The sequence below is a fragment of the Chelon labrosus genome, assembly GCF_963514085.1.
Source record: "Chelon labrosus genome assembly, chromosome: 7".
Classification (NCBI taxonomy): Eukaryota; Metazoa; Chordata; class Actinopteri; order Mugiliformes; family Mugilidae; genus Chelon; species Chelon labrosus.
Window position 1 is genome coordinate 15,728,770 of NC_140343.1, and position 15,440 is coordinate 15,744,209.

General features: G+C 43.1%; 2 protein-coding genes across 2 annotated transcripts in view; both read left to right on the top strand.

Annotated features, from left to right (window-relative positions):
* The window catches only part of notch2 (notch receptor 2), a 41,102-nt gene extending 37,270 nt beyond the window's left edge, over nt 1-3,832 (top strand). Inside the window, exon 35 of the mRNA XM_084547718.1 lies at nt 606-3,832. Within this exon, the coding sequence (XP_084403844.1) occupies nt 606-2,039 (1,434 nt within the window). The 3' untranslated portion in view covers nt 2,040-3,832. The remainder of the gene's footprint in view (nt 1-605) is intronic.
* A 904-nt stretch (nt 3,833-4,736) lies between these two features.
* slc35a3a (solute carrier family 35 member A3a) lies at nt 4,737-15,271 on the top strand. The gene is made up of 8 exons (XM_084547924.1): nt 4,737-5,104; nt 5,240-5,449; nt 6,189-6,343; nt 6,424-6,546; nt 11,742-11,916; nt 12,835-12,953; nt 13,101-13,234; nt 13,338-15,271. Exons 2-8 carry the CDS (start codon nt 5,260-5,262, stop codon nt 13,426-13,428), a joined length of 987 nt encoding a protein of 328 aa, XP_084404050.1. The 5' UTR covers nt 4,737-5,104; nt 5,240-5,259; the 3' UTR covers nt 13,429-15,271.
* Nucleotides 15,272-15,440: the final 169 nt, after the last annotated feature.

Sequence of the window (15,440 nt, forward strand, 5' to 3'; positions counted from 1 at the left end):
AAACCTCTCACATACAGTTAGAAAAGTAAAGATATAGAGGAGTAACAAAGGAATCCATGAGTTTATTATATTCTCTTTAAATGTCTTAAGTTTAAAGTGATCTGTGAAGATTCTCAGTCATCCAGGTCAGCCAAGTGTTGCCCATGTGGCTTCTTCAGTTTTAATGACTGGTGGAGAGTTGAGGAGTTTTTATGGGCAACATCTGTGGATGGTGCTTCCCTGAAACTTGTATGACAAGTGTCTGTTAACTCCCTCTGTGTCGGCTCAGGCCACAGTCAAATGTAATCATCATCTGGTTGTCACCGTATATTTACAGTATCTTCCAAAGCTAAAATTACTACTCCTATAACGTAATGTATATTGTTTTTCAAATGTCAAATAAACTCTAATAGGCTACAAGTATCAGTTTTTATTTTATATAAAGGTTAATGTAATTACTGTATATTAATGTTCTCACATATTTCTTAATGTAACTGTATAAACTGTACATAAATACACTGTGCCAAAGAGTGAGTAGATTCCCTACTTGCTAATGCTATATTAGTGTGTAACATATGACGTTTTACACAGACTAGCATAGTCATCATTTGCTGTGTTTCCTGCAGGAGGAGACTCCGTTGTTTCTTGCAGCCCGAGAAGGAAGCTTCGAGGCAGCTCAGGTTCTCCTGGACCATTACTCCAATCGTGATATCACTGATCACCTGGACCGGCTACCCCGCGATACTGCTCAAGAACGCATGCATCATGACATAGTCCGTCTACTGGACCAGTACAATTTGGTCCACAGTCCACACAACGGGCCCAACCACATGGGTGGAGGAAACTCAGTTATGTGTGGGGCAAATGGAGGTTACATTGGTATGCGCCCAGGACCACAGGGCAAGAAGAGCAGGAGGGGTGGAGGTGGAGCGAAGGTGGGAGGTGTTGGTGCAGGGCCTAAGGAGCTGAAAGACATAAAGCCAAAGAGAAGAAAGAAGCCTGCTGGTGGGGAGGGGCCGGGAGTGGGAGGAAGAAGTGCCGCAGGTACAGGAGGAGGGAACACGAATGGTGTTAAGGCAGCAGGAGGACTTCCAGAGAGCTCTGTCACCATGTCACCTGTTGACTCCCTGGAATCACCTCACTCCTACACAGGTGATGTTTCTGGTGCTGTCTCCACCACAGCAAATTCCCCTCCCCTCCTGAGCAGTCCCACATCCAGACCAATGCTGCCCCCCGTCAGCCACATGCTGGCACAGCAGCAGCAGCAGCAGCAGCGCTGGGTGGGCATGACCAAGCACAGCTATAACAGCCACATGTTCAACCTTGTTCAACACCAGATGGGGGGATCCCACCCAGGCATGACCCAACACCACGGCCAGGGCCCGATGATGACTCCCATGAATGTCACCATGACCAGGGAGCAGCTTCCGCCCATCGTCACGTTTCAGATGATGGCCCCTGGAGCGGGCCAGGCCATGCTGAAGCAGTCGCAGGCGGGGCAAGTACAGGTCACACAGTCCCAGGGTCAGAACCAGAGTCAGGGTCACTCCCAGCAGGCACCAGGCCACCTCCACTGCACCCAGGGTATGATGTACCAGATGCCTGAGCAGATGAGCATGCCGCATGGGCTCTCCCACACCCTACAGCACCCCCATACTGTCAGCCACGGAGGGATCGAGGGCCAGCCTCGGCCACAGCCCAACTATCCAACCATGCAGAGCCCTGTGGATAAATACCCAACGCCGCCCTCCCAGCACAGTTACACCCCCGCAGGTTCAGACGGCACCACACCGGGCCACTCCGCTCACCCGCCTAATGAGCACCCATATCTCACCCCTTCACCAGAATCCCCAGACCCTTGGTCTTCATCCTCGCCACACTCCAACTCGGACTGGTCTGACGTCACCACTAGCCCCACCCCTCTGGGAAACTCCCACCATGCACTGCCATCATCGCACCACACACACATTCCAGAGCAGGTGCAGCTACAGCCTCAGTCGCAACAGATGCAGCAGGCTTCTCAGCAGCCACCGCTTCCAAACATGCAGGTGTTTGCATAGGTCTGTCTGAAGAAAGCATAAACAGACTGACTAAATAATAACACACAGTAACATATTCTGAGCTTTTCTCACTTCTCTCTTTAATTCTTTTAGTTTGTTTTTGTTAAAATAATCAGTTACTTTGTACTTTCTTCTCCTCTTTGCACTTCAGAAAGACTGTATTGTGTCTAAAAGGTTATTGACTTTTATCAGCTAGAAATCAAAAGTACTCAGTACCAAGAAGCATGGATTTAGTTCCTTTGACACCAGCTGAGCAGCGTCTGCTCTCCGTTGGCTGAGTCGAGACTTTTCTTTTTGTTCTTTGGAACCAAACCCACAAACTGTTTATTGAGGGATCATCAAGGAACTTCTGACCAGATGGAGGTCAGCTGGTATAGCATCAAAAAAAAAAAAAAAAGACTGTTGAGATGGACACTGAGACATAACCGCAGACTTCCTGCATTGATGAGTTTGTTACTTCTTTCTGCTATATGCTATCCGTTCAGTGTAATGAGCCTGCCAATACTAACTCCTTGTTGAAACCATTCACTCTACTTTTTAATATGATGGGTCACATTCAGTTGATGCTTTTGTTCTCAAAGCAAAACTATGTATTTTGAGTTTTTTTATTGCTGAATTGTTTTTTTTTTTGTATTATTGTGCTGTACCTTTTTGTTTTTTATAAAAGGCATTTGCATGATTAGACAAACGCCAAGAAAATTACACATCATCGTGAGGGTCTCTGCTTCTTGTGTAAACATAAATGCGTTTCAGTGCATTGACAATAGTTGTTACATGTTAGTGTTTCCCACAAAACATTATCACACACGCAACCACATAAGTGCAGTCTTTATTAGCATGCTGTTCATAGTGTCATACCCATGTTTTGGAGGCAGAACGTCAGACGGTACCACTAGGTGAGGTGTTGAGGGATTGATTCAGAAACTTTATGCAAAAACGTACGTTTGTTTTGTCACTCGTTACTGTGGAAACATGTTGAGGAAATGTACATACAGTTATAACTGAGCTTAATCTGGCAGAGACTTGATGGCTTCTAAAAACTGTTTTTTTATATATGAATACTGTTCGCACTTCCTGAATTATTCTGAATGTTACAGATGTGCATGTTTTTACTTATAAACTGCCTCTTCTAAATATTTTTTTCTTCCCAAATTATATAACCAGTTTTGCTTAGCTACAATCAGTGTCTCTGTGCACATGTTGTTATGATCATAAACCAAGTCGGAAAGGTGTGAGGAAAAAGTTCATTTTTCTGCCTTTAAGCATAGCTTTGTGACTGCTCTGTAAACACAGACAATCATTCACTGTTTCACTTTTGAAAGTTAAAAGAGGAACAGTAAATGTGTCCAAGACCAAAATGATGTTTTAATCAGCCAAAAAATATGCATAGTGTCCAAAGGTGAGTAGCAAATTATCACGTCAGACACAGAGCACAATCATCTTGAAACAACACGACGGCTTTGTTTGAAATGACTGCCGTGCCTGTGTGAACAAACCGGATGTACATGTTTAACCAAGATTACCAGTACCTGACACGTCAGGGCTTCATTCACTATACTCGTCACTTCCCTGCAGTTTCACAAGATGTTCATTAAGGTGTCAGTTCCCGTACATATGCAAAGTTATGTGTCTATTTTGTATATAAAATGTTTTTTGTTTTTTTTGTTTTTTTTTAATGTTTACCATACTTGTAGCCAAATAGCCCATAATATACATGCAATATGAAGTAGTTGTCATGATGTTTGTAAAAGGTAGAACTAAAACTCATAAAAATAAATTCTGTTGGAAAAGAACAAATGATCAACCAAATGTGTTTACTGAAATAAAGCCCAGATCTTTATAGACTTGTTCATGCATGTTTGTTTCTACAACGCAGTGTGTTTTCCCAACAGGTTTCTATGCAGTGCTGGTGTTGAATTTAAAGTATATTTATAAAGGTTTCAAAATTAGACTTAAAACCGATGCCGTGTCAGATCATACAGGACTGTCTACTTCTCAGTCTGTTAAATATGCCATTTTAGATGAGACAGCTACTCGTGTCCTTCTTCCAATACTAAAGGATTGATGGTTAAGTATCTTACGGAAAAATAAAACCAATATTCAGCCCATTGTGATTTGCCTTCATTGTTATATCGCTGTACAAATGCACAATTTTTGTTCCAAAGCAAGTTTGTAACATGTACAAGCAGAACTCACAAAATCAAAGTCCACAGTTACTATTTAATAGATCTGTATTTAACATTTACAACTAAAGCAGTGTGCTTCGTTAAGTCTCATCCATTCAGCTCCACTAACATCAAGGGCAATGATCTATAATGTTAACATATTTATTAAACAGCAAAAATGATCTACAGTAAACTGTGATGTAGCTACTTAAACTCACTGCATGCAGCTGGAAAAGGAATGCAATGTCCCCAAAATAAAACATTGTAAGTGGCCTCCCTCTCCCCGATGGACTGGTAAGACCTGTTTTTTGACACAAGGTAAGAACTGTGACTACTCTCTTCTGTCTAATTTATTTAAACCCCTTTGCTATTTTTCTTTTGGCGTGTAAAGCGATTGAATTCACCATTTCACGCTTCACTTTACCGCTGAAAACCAGTTTAATGTGTGTGCGCTGCAGTTTGTTTCCAGGACAACAGGAGGCGCTAGGTCTCGCGAGAAGTTACGATGAAGTTACGAGGAAGAGACCTGAACACGGAAGTAATCCAGGAATTTACTTGCATGAGTCTTTCTTCTTATTTTACTCTTTTCCTGTCCAGTTCTGACTTTATTTTTGCGGTTAATCCAAAAGTTAATGACAGATAATGATGCGGCGGTCGACGTGGATAGCCTGAGTGTTTAATGTGCGGTTACGAACCGAGGTACGGTTGATATCCAGAGGGTCAATGGACGCTAGGACTTGAAGTGCTGCTGTTTTGACAGCTGGTTTGAGCCTCAGCTACCTGCCTGTCTGTCTGACATTCAAGAAGAGCCGCCGAGAACAGACACCAGAGTTTTGGGGGATTTCTTTTATGTTCAGGCAACTGTCTGCTTTTAAATCGCCATTAAAAAAGAAAGGAAAGGTGAGACCAACTCTGGTAGTGACTCTTTCTTTGTGATTAAAACGTTTGTCTTACTTCAACATTAATTGTAGCTGTGGTTTGGTTTTATACTTCCACTGGTTGTTTTAGTGTCAAGTCTCTCTTTGCTGTGTCCAGCTACCCACCGACCTGTGGCCATGGCTTCATCGCAGCTGAAGTACCTCTCTCTGGGGGTGCTGGTGTTCCAGACCACCTCCCTGGTGCTCACCATGCGGTACTCCCGCACTCTGCAGGGCGAGGGCCCTCGGTACCTGGCCTCCTCAGCTGTGGTGGTGGCCGAGGTCATGAAGATCATCACCTGTGTGCTGCTTGTCTTCAAGGAACACAGTGAGTGCACTTGGACACAGTCACCCCAAACACAGGGGGTCTTAACACTTTTGGAGATTACTGATTATTTTTTTGTCTGCTGATCAGTGAATTGTATGATACTAAACATGTCAGAAAGTTGTGGGATGGATTCCTAGACATCTTAAAAGCGCTTGTGCTTGTCTAACTAAGCAGAAGTATCAGCTTAGTCCATTTTAATAAAAAAGATAACAGAATTGATCGTTCAGAATCTAAATTGTTTTTAATCCTGACATTCAACTAAATCGGTTAACATTTCAGCTTGGACAATGAAAGAGATTTAGATTTAGACATATTCACTCACAATTCTGTGTTGAAAACTACATATTTTTTTTATTTTATTTTATTGAACAAGAAGGTTTTTACTTACTCAGTGTAAGCAGTTAAATAAGAACTTGAAATATGATCCAGCGCAGTCTCATCAGAAACTCTTAAGGGTGTCAGGGTGTCAGGTTTGTTTGTGTGCAAGGTTTGATGCTCTTGCAGTAATGCTGTACCTGCCAAAGCTTTCTACATACTACTAATTAGAAACTTCATTCAGGTCTGTAAGGTTGCCCATTAAAATTTCTGAATCCTTTCTTGAAGCCTTCACATCTAGAATCCGGACTAACCAGAAGTATTTGTACAAGTCAGTTAACAACGTTTAAGGAGAGGAAACAACAGGAAAACATTTGCCAAAAACCAAATGTACAATATATAATGTTTACTTTTCATCCTTCAGGTTACAGCATGCGGGCTCTGAACAGCATCCTACGTCAGGAAATTGTTCACAAACCCATAGAAACACTGAAGCTGGCGATCCCCTCAGGGATCTACACACTGCAGAACAACCTGCTGTACGTCGCCCTGTCCAACCTGGACGCAGCCACCTACCAGGTACAACAGAGGCTTAACAAAAGCACATTACTCTCCTTGTTCCTGGATTATTTATGGTGTTCCTACTTTGAAACCATCAGGTGACGTACCAGCTGAAGATCCTGACCACAGCTCTGTTCTCCGTGTCCATGCTGGGCCGCAGGCTGGGCATGTACCAGTGGCTCTCGTTGCTGATTCTAATGGCTGGAGTGGCGCTTGTGCAGGTCAGTCTTTATGTCTCTAACAGCTGCTTGTGTAAATTAAAATAATGTTTTGACAGTTTCAAGAAGGAGGAAGCAGAAAAATAGTCTGTGTCGTCTCTCTTCCTGAAAAAATTATACACTGCTACACTTAAATTTATACACTTTAATACACTGCCTGGTCAAAAAAAAAAGAAGTCACCACCTGGATTTAACTAAGCAAATAGGTACGAGCCTCCTACTGGATAATTACTGCATGGGAAATTACCTTTCAGCTGGCAACAAGTTATTTAACCCCAACTGATGCAATGAGTAGCTTCTCATTTCTTAGACAACCATGTCTAAAGATGCATCCCGTGGTCGTGGAAAAGATGTTAGTCTGTTTGAGAAGGGTCAAATCATTGGCATGCATCAAGCAGAGAAAACATCTAAGGAGATTGAAGACACTACTAAAATTTTGTTAAGAATTATTATTAAAAACTGGAATGATAGTGAGGAACCATCGTCTTTGAGGAAGAAATGTGGTCGGAAAAACATCCTGATTAATCAAATGGAAGAAAAACAACAGTAGAACTCAGGGCTATGTTTAATAGTGAAAGTAAGAGCATTTCCACACGTACAAAGAGAAGGGAACTCAAGGGATTGGGACTGAACAGCTGTGTAGCCTTAAGCAAACCACTAATCAGTGAGGCTAACTGGGAAAAAAAAGCTTCAATTTGCTAGGGAGCATAAAGATTGGACTCTGGAGCAACGGAAAAAGGTTGTGTGGTCTGATGAGTCCAGATTTACCCTGTTCCAGAGTGATGGGGGCATCAGGGTGAGAAGAGAGGCAGATGAAGTGACGCACCCATCATGCCTAGTTCCTACTGTACGAGCCTCTGGGGGCAGTGCTATGATCTGGGGTTGCTGCAGTTGCTCAGGTCTAGGTTCAGCAACATTATGTGCCCAAAGAATGACGTCAGCTGACTACCACAGCAAATGTGTGCTGTAATAAAAGCTAAAGGCGGTCCAACAAAATATTAGTGTGTAACTTTTTTTTTTTGTGGGGGGGGGACTTTTTTTTGGCCAGGCAGTGTATAATAAGCACATATGCACCTAGTCTTTACAGTTAATAGATAATAGGACTAAGACAATAGGCTAACACATCGTTTGTACACACGGTGCAACTTCTGAAAAGGTGAAAATACAACTTCAGCTGCTGCAGATCCTCGTTGGAAATGTGTTGTCCAACCATTGATAAGAGTAACATTATTTGCATACCCCCAGTTTAAACTTCTTTGCCCTTTTTCTACTAACCTGATAATCAGGAGATATGGGATATGGGAGGACTGGAATTAGACTCGCATTTTACTAACATCTCAGTCAGAAACATAATGCCTATCCATAAGAAAGAAAGGACTAACGTAAACATTTTTCTACATTATGCCATTATGCTATGATTAAAGTGAATCAGTCATCACTATTTGTGTCTAAATATAATCATGCTCCTTCTGCAAATGCACATCCTCTTAATTAAAGTAAGATATTCTCCAGGGGAAGAATCACTCTTTGAATGCTCTCTTACTGCTTTTTTCTGAGAGGAGTGTCTTTGTTTCAGTAAGAGATGCTCACTAGTTTCAGTGACTGAACTATTACTTCAGAAGAGAGCTCAACAGTGAAGTCATAATTCATTCCTTCTGATCACTGACTCTGGAGAATTTCATTTAAATTAATGTCCGTTAAGCCACTTATGAAATTATGCTGAAGTCCTTGGATTTACGGTGATGAACTGGGTGCGTGTGACGTCATTCTTGCGCAAAGTCACAAGCCGTGCACAGTTAGTCACGCTTGATCCATCAGCCGGTAGTTATTTTCTGCAGTAGGCAGAGTCGACCAAACAGACCCACTCTTCAACTCATCCATCTGTGAAGCACCTTGCAGTTGTTGTATTTCCACCTTTTAACTCACCATGGCTGAACGCGCAAAGATAAGACTATTATTCTGTTGTTCCTGAGGCGTGGCCTCTGCCGCGTGACGGACGACATCATGCAACACTTCTTTCCATGGCTGCTGCCAAAGAGACCAAGATCTCTAAGACAGAACTGTGATGGCACTGCAGTCTGTGACTCCTTAGTCTGATGTTTGGTGGGTTTAACATGTTGACCAGATTGATTTAGTAATGGAGTCCTGAGCTCACTTTCTCTTCCTATTTGAGCTCACAGCACACATTCATCACACTGTCTAAATACTTGATAGTGGTTTCCAATCTGAGAGAAAAGAAAACGCGTCCAATTCTTTGGAGGCCACTTTGCTTAATTAACTCTTAAGAAAAGAAACTCTCTCAGCAGCAGTTCTATAAAGGTTAAATAAATAATGAGGGCCGAACTGGAACGTAGAATAAATATTGGCCAGCAGAGGTTACGAGGGATGTGTTGATAAATGATGTGTCAGAAGAGGAACGGCTGTTGTTGTATCACCTCCTCTTCCTCCTCCTCCTTGGCAAGACAAAGAAAAACGCAGTCAGTTTGCATTACACCTGATTTGATCTTGATGCCTGACGAGAATTAAGACGGAAGCGCTATAAAGGAGGAGGGACGTGAGGGTACATCTTCATAAATGTGCGGGATCAGAAAGGTGGAGACAATCTGTTCCGAGTGTGTCCGAGATGAGCTCGGCTGTTTATCCATGGCACCTCCCGAAGGCTCTTAGAGCAGATTATCACATCGGATCTGATGCTAACACACACATCAGCTGCTCAGTTTGCAAGCTGCATCATGAAACGAAAGTCGTAAAAACAGTATGAATCTGAATAAAAAAAAAACGATCGGCCTGTTTTGCATTAGTGCAGCTTCTCATTTTGTCTTCAAGGTTTGTGGTGTGACCTTTCACTCAGCGGGGTCTGTTAGGGGGTTGATGGAGGTGTAGACGTGAAAAACAAACTTACTGAAATCGTCTTTCCAAAAATAACTAATTTTTTTTACAAAGGCAATAAAGCTGCACTGACTACAAGACACTTTTTTTTCTCTGCTCAGCCAGATTTTGTTCTTGTATTAACACAAATTTTCCTGCTTACTGCAGCACATAACACAGCAGCTCACAGTCTGCAACATTTTTACAACTCAGCAAAGCTGTGAAGATGCATGTGCGTGAATTTCAGGAGGGCTTTGGCTGTATGCGTTAATCATTGCAGAGAGGCAGTGTCTCACTAAGTACATCCATAGAAAACATTCACTGACGTTCACCTCTCAGCCACAGCATTGAACAAACAGTGACGTGAATAACATTAGTGATCTCATAATGTTGTTCTAGGAAAGGAAACCCGATTCCTGGTATTTAAATGGCTGTTACTTTGACACGTACCGTCACCTGAACATTTTTGCACATCCCCATGGCAACAGCAAGGGAGTGTTCCTTGCATCCTGGTGACATGTGCTCCACAGATAAGTGATTCATTTGCACCTGGTCATCCATATGGTGCAAAAGAAATCATTATTAATCAGATCAGACCACCGTCTTCCATTTCTCTGCGCTTCCAGTAGTGGACGAAGGTCAACATGGACACCCTGACTGGTCTGTCATAGAAAACAAACACCGTCCATACTGACGTTTTCAGCAATTTGAGCTACAACAGCTCATCTGTTGGATCCGACAAGGCTTTGCCATCCACATGCATCAGTTAACGTTGGCCCCCAAAAACCTTGTCGCCAGTTCACTGCTTTTCCTTCCTTGAACCACTTTTGATAGGTATGATTGACGACTGCTAACCAGGAACACCCCACAAGAGCAGCAGGTTTAGAGGTGCTTTGACCCTGCCGTGTAGAAATTTGATTTAGAGGACAAAATATTCAGCTTGCTGCTAATATATTCTCTTGACTGTTGTGTATACATGTCTTATTTAGCATATTGAAAAATGTATTCCACTCGTACATCTGTCCCTTAAAGGGGAACTACTGTTTTTTTACAACCTGGACCTTATTTCTGCCATAAAATACCATCGTTTACTCACCCATATCCATTTTGTGTAATTTGTAGTCGTTCGGGAGATATTTAGATCTGCGTATATCCGTATAGTGGGAGTGACTGGGGCACCGAAACGCAGCCTCTAAATAACACATTATCTGCCGCGAAACTCGCTCATTCCACCAATATTTTGTTATCGTACGCTAGTGATATTCCCCGTTGAGTCTGGAGTTACCTGTTATCATCATATGGGGTGTGTAGGTCAATCGATGGTAACAGGTAACTCCAAACGGGTCTTCTGACCTGGATGATGTCATCTCTGAGCACCGTGCGTACCCGCGACGGTTGGCTTGTTTACCTGTTTTTTTGCAACATGGCTGAATATTTTTCCGATTCTGAGGTTGTGGACGAACCATAGTAGTAGCAAATTACAGGTAACCAAGCCAACTGTCGCGGGTGCGCACGGTGCTCAGAGATGACATCATCCAGGTCAGAAGACATCATCCGGGGTCTGTAGGTCAATCTACAGACCCCGGATGATGATAACAGGTAACTCCAGACTCAACGGGGAATAGCACTAGCGTATCATAACAAAATATTGGTGAAATGAACAAGTTTCACGGCAGATAATGTGTTATTTAGAGGCTGTGTTTCGGTGCCCCAGCCACTTCCACTATATGGATATACGCTGATCTAAATATCTCCCGAACGACTACAAATTACACAAAAGTTATATGGGTGGGTAAACTATGGTATTTTATGGCAGAAATAAGGTCCAGGTTGTAAAAAAACAGTAGTAACCCTTTAAAGGACCAGTGTGTCAGATTCAGTGCCATCTAGGGCTGAGGTTGCAGATTGCAACTGACTTAACACTTCTCCCCCAGCCCTGTCTTTCCAAGCGTGGAGGGGAGCTTACTGTGGCGGTCACTTCAATGTAAAAACACAACAGCCCTCTCATGAGCCATTTTTTGTAGAAACATAGCAGTCTTTTAGACCTGAAGAAGCTACTTGGATGAGCGGTGAAACATCTCCAAGAAACTCTACAAGTCCAGTTACCCTTGTTTCATCTTTTTTTTTTTTTTTGGATATGTTTTCTCTTCGTTCCCATTCAGAATACTATTTTGCAGTTTATTCTTCCTCATATATTGCATTTCTTTGTCGGCACAGTCATAAAAATCATACATCTGGAAGAAAAGCCGGTATGAGCTGCTATTGGACGTCGAGAATGATCTAATGCTCAAGGTTTTTTAAAACAAATGAGTTTCTCTTTGTGCTTTCAGTGGCCTTCTGATTCTGCTGCGTCCCCGGAGAAGGAGGCCCCGTCTGCAGGCTCCCAGTTCGTCGGCGTCAGTGCAGTTCTGGTGGCATGCTGCTCCAGCGGGTTCGCCGGTGTCTACTTCGAGAAGATTCTTAAGGAGAGCAAACAGAGCGTCTGGGTCCGCAACATCCAGCTAGGTCAGAGTCCATCAGACAGTCAAATCATTTGTGTACAGCACGCACCACCTGTTCCTACGAGCTACTGTGTAATTACAGCAGTCCATCCGCAGAACAAAGTGATGTGAGATGCCTGAAAATGGATTGATAGAGACAACCACCTTCATGTTTCTGACGCGGGCTCTTGTGTGAACACGGTTTCCTTTCTTTCTTGTAGAGAATGCCAGCTGGGCTTTTTACCCTCTGATATTCTTCTGTTAAGATGAATGTTCCTGTCTAGTTTATTTTTACCCTGGAACGTGTGAGGCGTGCGTCTCCTGTGATTCCTGGTGTGAGCTCAGAGCTGTTTCACCTGCTTTAAACGCTGGAGCTGTGCACCAAGAACATGAAGAGAGTGCGGTTGGCGTTGTTTGTTAGTAGTTGCGAACATGAAGGAAATAAATTGATTGATTAAGCAAGCGGGAAATTAGATAATTTAATTAGTGGAAAATATTGCTCTTTTATTATTACTTTACTATTTTAAAGACTTCCTTGTTTTGGATTCCTCCTCTTGGCTATTTATTTTAGTTTTTATCAGAATCAGCCATCAATTTTCCTTTATGTGTCATGCATATATGTACACGGATACAAGGAGTTCATTCTCTGCATTTAACCCCCCCCCCCCCCCCCCCCCCCAAGTGAGCACACTTGGAGCAGTGGGCAGCTGTGCAATTTTCCTGGGAAGCAGTTTGAAGGGTTTTAGGTGCTTGCCTTATGCACCTTCTGTCAACATTGCAACACACTAAACGAACCTGCTGAACAAGACAAACATTAAACCGACTTAGTTTTATATTGTACTTGACATTTTAGGAGCCTCCCTTCGAAATTATGTCTGAATTTCTCTTTTTAAACAGGCATGACTAGTTTTGTCCTTACGTGCTGTTGCTTGCGTGTTTCCAGGGATGTTCGGCCTGGTGTTCGGCCTCTTTGGGATGCTGGTCTACGATGGGGAGCGGGTGAAGGAGTCGGGCATGTTTCAGGGATACAACACAGTTACCTGGACGGTTGTGGCGCTGCAGGTAACTCTCACTCCGGTGCCAGCGATTCAGACATATTGTCAGTCTTCTGGGGTAGTGTAACATTTAATTGTGTGGATCAGATCCCCTGTTGGCCTCTAGAGGTCACGCCTCTGTCCATCTGTGTCTGTGTGTTTGTTGTTTCTCCAGGCGCTGGGTGGTCTGGTTATAGCAGCGGTCATCAAGTATGCAGACAACATCCTCAAGGGCTTTGCTACATCGCTATCCATCATCCTGTCAACTCTTATATCGTACTTCTGGCTGCAGGACTTCGACCCCACCAGGTACAGTCGCTCTCATCTCATCTCTGCGTCTTTTTAATCTTTGTTTTTCTTTCTCGCAATCTCGATTCCTGGAGCTGATAGTGTCGTCCGCTGTCTCCCACAGTGTGTTCTTCCTCGGGGCCGTCTTGGTCATCGCGGCCACTTTTCTGTACGGCTACGAAGGCAAGCCGTCCCCCAATCCCAGCAGGGCGTAGGACGCCCACGGCTGACACTACAGCAGCAGTAGGAGGTCGTGTTGGAGCGTCGGGCGTGGAGGAGAAAGGAGGACAGAGGAGAAAAAGAAGGGGAAAGGTCCTCAATATATATTGAGACTAAAAAAAGGAGGAGGGAGGAGGAGTAAGAGGAAGAGATAAGCAGGTTGGGAACAGAGAAGTGATGAGTGATGAGTCTCACACCAAAAAGTGCCTAAGCTGAGAAGGATAAGCAATGAGAAAAGAAAAACAGGACAGTGGGCTTTTCTTTTCTCCTAATATTACCGTTGTAGAGAGCATCCCGGCTGTCACACCTACAGAGCTGGAAAGAGATCCCTGGCTCGGCCGACAGAGAACTGGTTTGACCGCTAGATACTCTTACGACCACGTCGGTCACACCTTTACAGTAAAATGTTTAAAGAGGCGTACAAGTGGGAGTTCATCCTCTTTTGTAAACCCAAACTGTAGTCTTGTTCATTTCAGAGTTCCAGTATTTAAGCGTCTGTCTGTCCCATTCTGGCTTCTGAAAGCACATTTCAGAACCAGAAATGGTTTACTCTAAAGCTGTGTACAACTGGTGTAGTACTTGTACTTGTTTGTACAAAGCTTAAGAGTCCTGTCTGTCTGGGAGGTACAGTTGAAAAATACAAATAAACCTTTAGACTACGGTAGCTGCAGTGACCATAACTAGTATTGCTTCCTAAACGAAGGCTCTCCGTTGCATTTTGTTCTACTGTTTTTGGAAGCAGTTTTTGTTGCCAAGCAACATATAGCCGCTCTTTGATAACATATACAGTGCGTCTCATTGACGGGACCGTTGCGCTGTGCGGCTGGTTGGACAGTAATTTGTATGTATGAATAAAACGCTTCTGAAATAAATGAATCCGACACTGTAGAAACTATTTGAAGATGCTGATTTCTGAACCGAAAAGTTAGTTTGATTTTCTGTGAGATGATTTTTGTGCAGCCTTGAATTATCTTAACCTTGGGTGTAAATAATAGCACCATTTAAACTGTAATCTATGAATCTAAATGAATGATCTGTTTAAGTTATTCAGTAATTAGACTGGAGTTTGCAAACAGCCACTGGTGATGGTCGTCCTCCAGCTTCTTATGTCCTGTCCTCAGTGAAATACGTATTCTTTTCATCGCTGTAGAGGATCAGAAGTTACTGAATGTGGCTCAACAAACTGGCTGAACTGTTGATGCTGATTCTGTCTGTGATTCATTATTTACCTTGGATGTAACCTAGGACTTATTTTACTGGTGTGTGTTTTTTTTTCTGGAGCTACTTTCTTCTTGGGATAAAGCGGGTATAATTAATAACTTTATTATTTTAATTTCCAGTATGTGAATCTTTTATAAAACAGACGTTTAACTTATGTGACTGTCATTGTTTGCCTCTGTTTTTCTCGCCTCTGATTTTTGCTCCAGCCACACCCAAATGTAGGGGCGGGAAAACGAAAACTGGTTCCGACTTAGAACCGGTTCCAGTGTTTATGGTACATCGGACTTCTATGCCTCCATTGTTATCGTTTCTTCTGAACAATGTTCTCTTTCCGAGCTTGACGCTGTCTGTGTGACTAAGAGGCACTTTAACGAGGAACCACGGAGATGAAGAGATCTCAGAGCTGGCTGTATTTCACAAAACAAGATGCCATTTGCAGTCAAGTGCAAGGATGTGATTTCATGCAAGGGTGCAAATACAAGCAACGTGGCACTAAGTTCAGAGAATGCCATGTCTTTTTGACATCCTGTAGGCACACTGGTGCATACAGGCGCCAGGAGCATTCTGACTGAACAGAAAACTTATCATATAGAAATATTCTCTCATTTCATTCATGTTAGATGATGACAGGCTGGTAAAAGCCACAAGTCTGAGGCAGCACGCTGCACAACTCCTGCTCCGTGTCAGGAGAAGCAAAATCCTTTCTCGTTGGAGCTAAGACGAAAGAGGAGAGGGCGTCACTGGAGAGTTTTCGAGTTTGTGGTGAAAGGTTTACATCCTTTTGTCA

Bases quoted from the DNA above. Each gene is read 5' to 3' on its own strand.
- slc35a3a (XM_084547924.1), top strand. From the start codon at position 5,260: ATGGCTTCATCGCAGCTGAAGTACCTCTCTCTGGGGGTGCTGGTGTTC. The intron at 11,917-12,834 runs GTCAGAGTCCAT...GCGTGTTTCCAG, and splicing joins GGTCCGCAACATCCAGCTAG to GGATGTTCGGCCTGGTGTTC. The intron at 13,235-13,337 runs GTACAGTCGCTC...TGTCTCCCACAG, and splicing joins CAGGACTTCGACCCCACCAG to TGTGTTCTTCCTCGGGGCCG.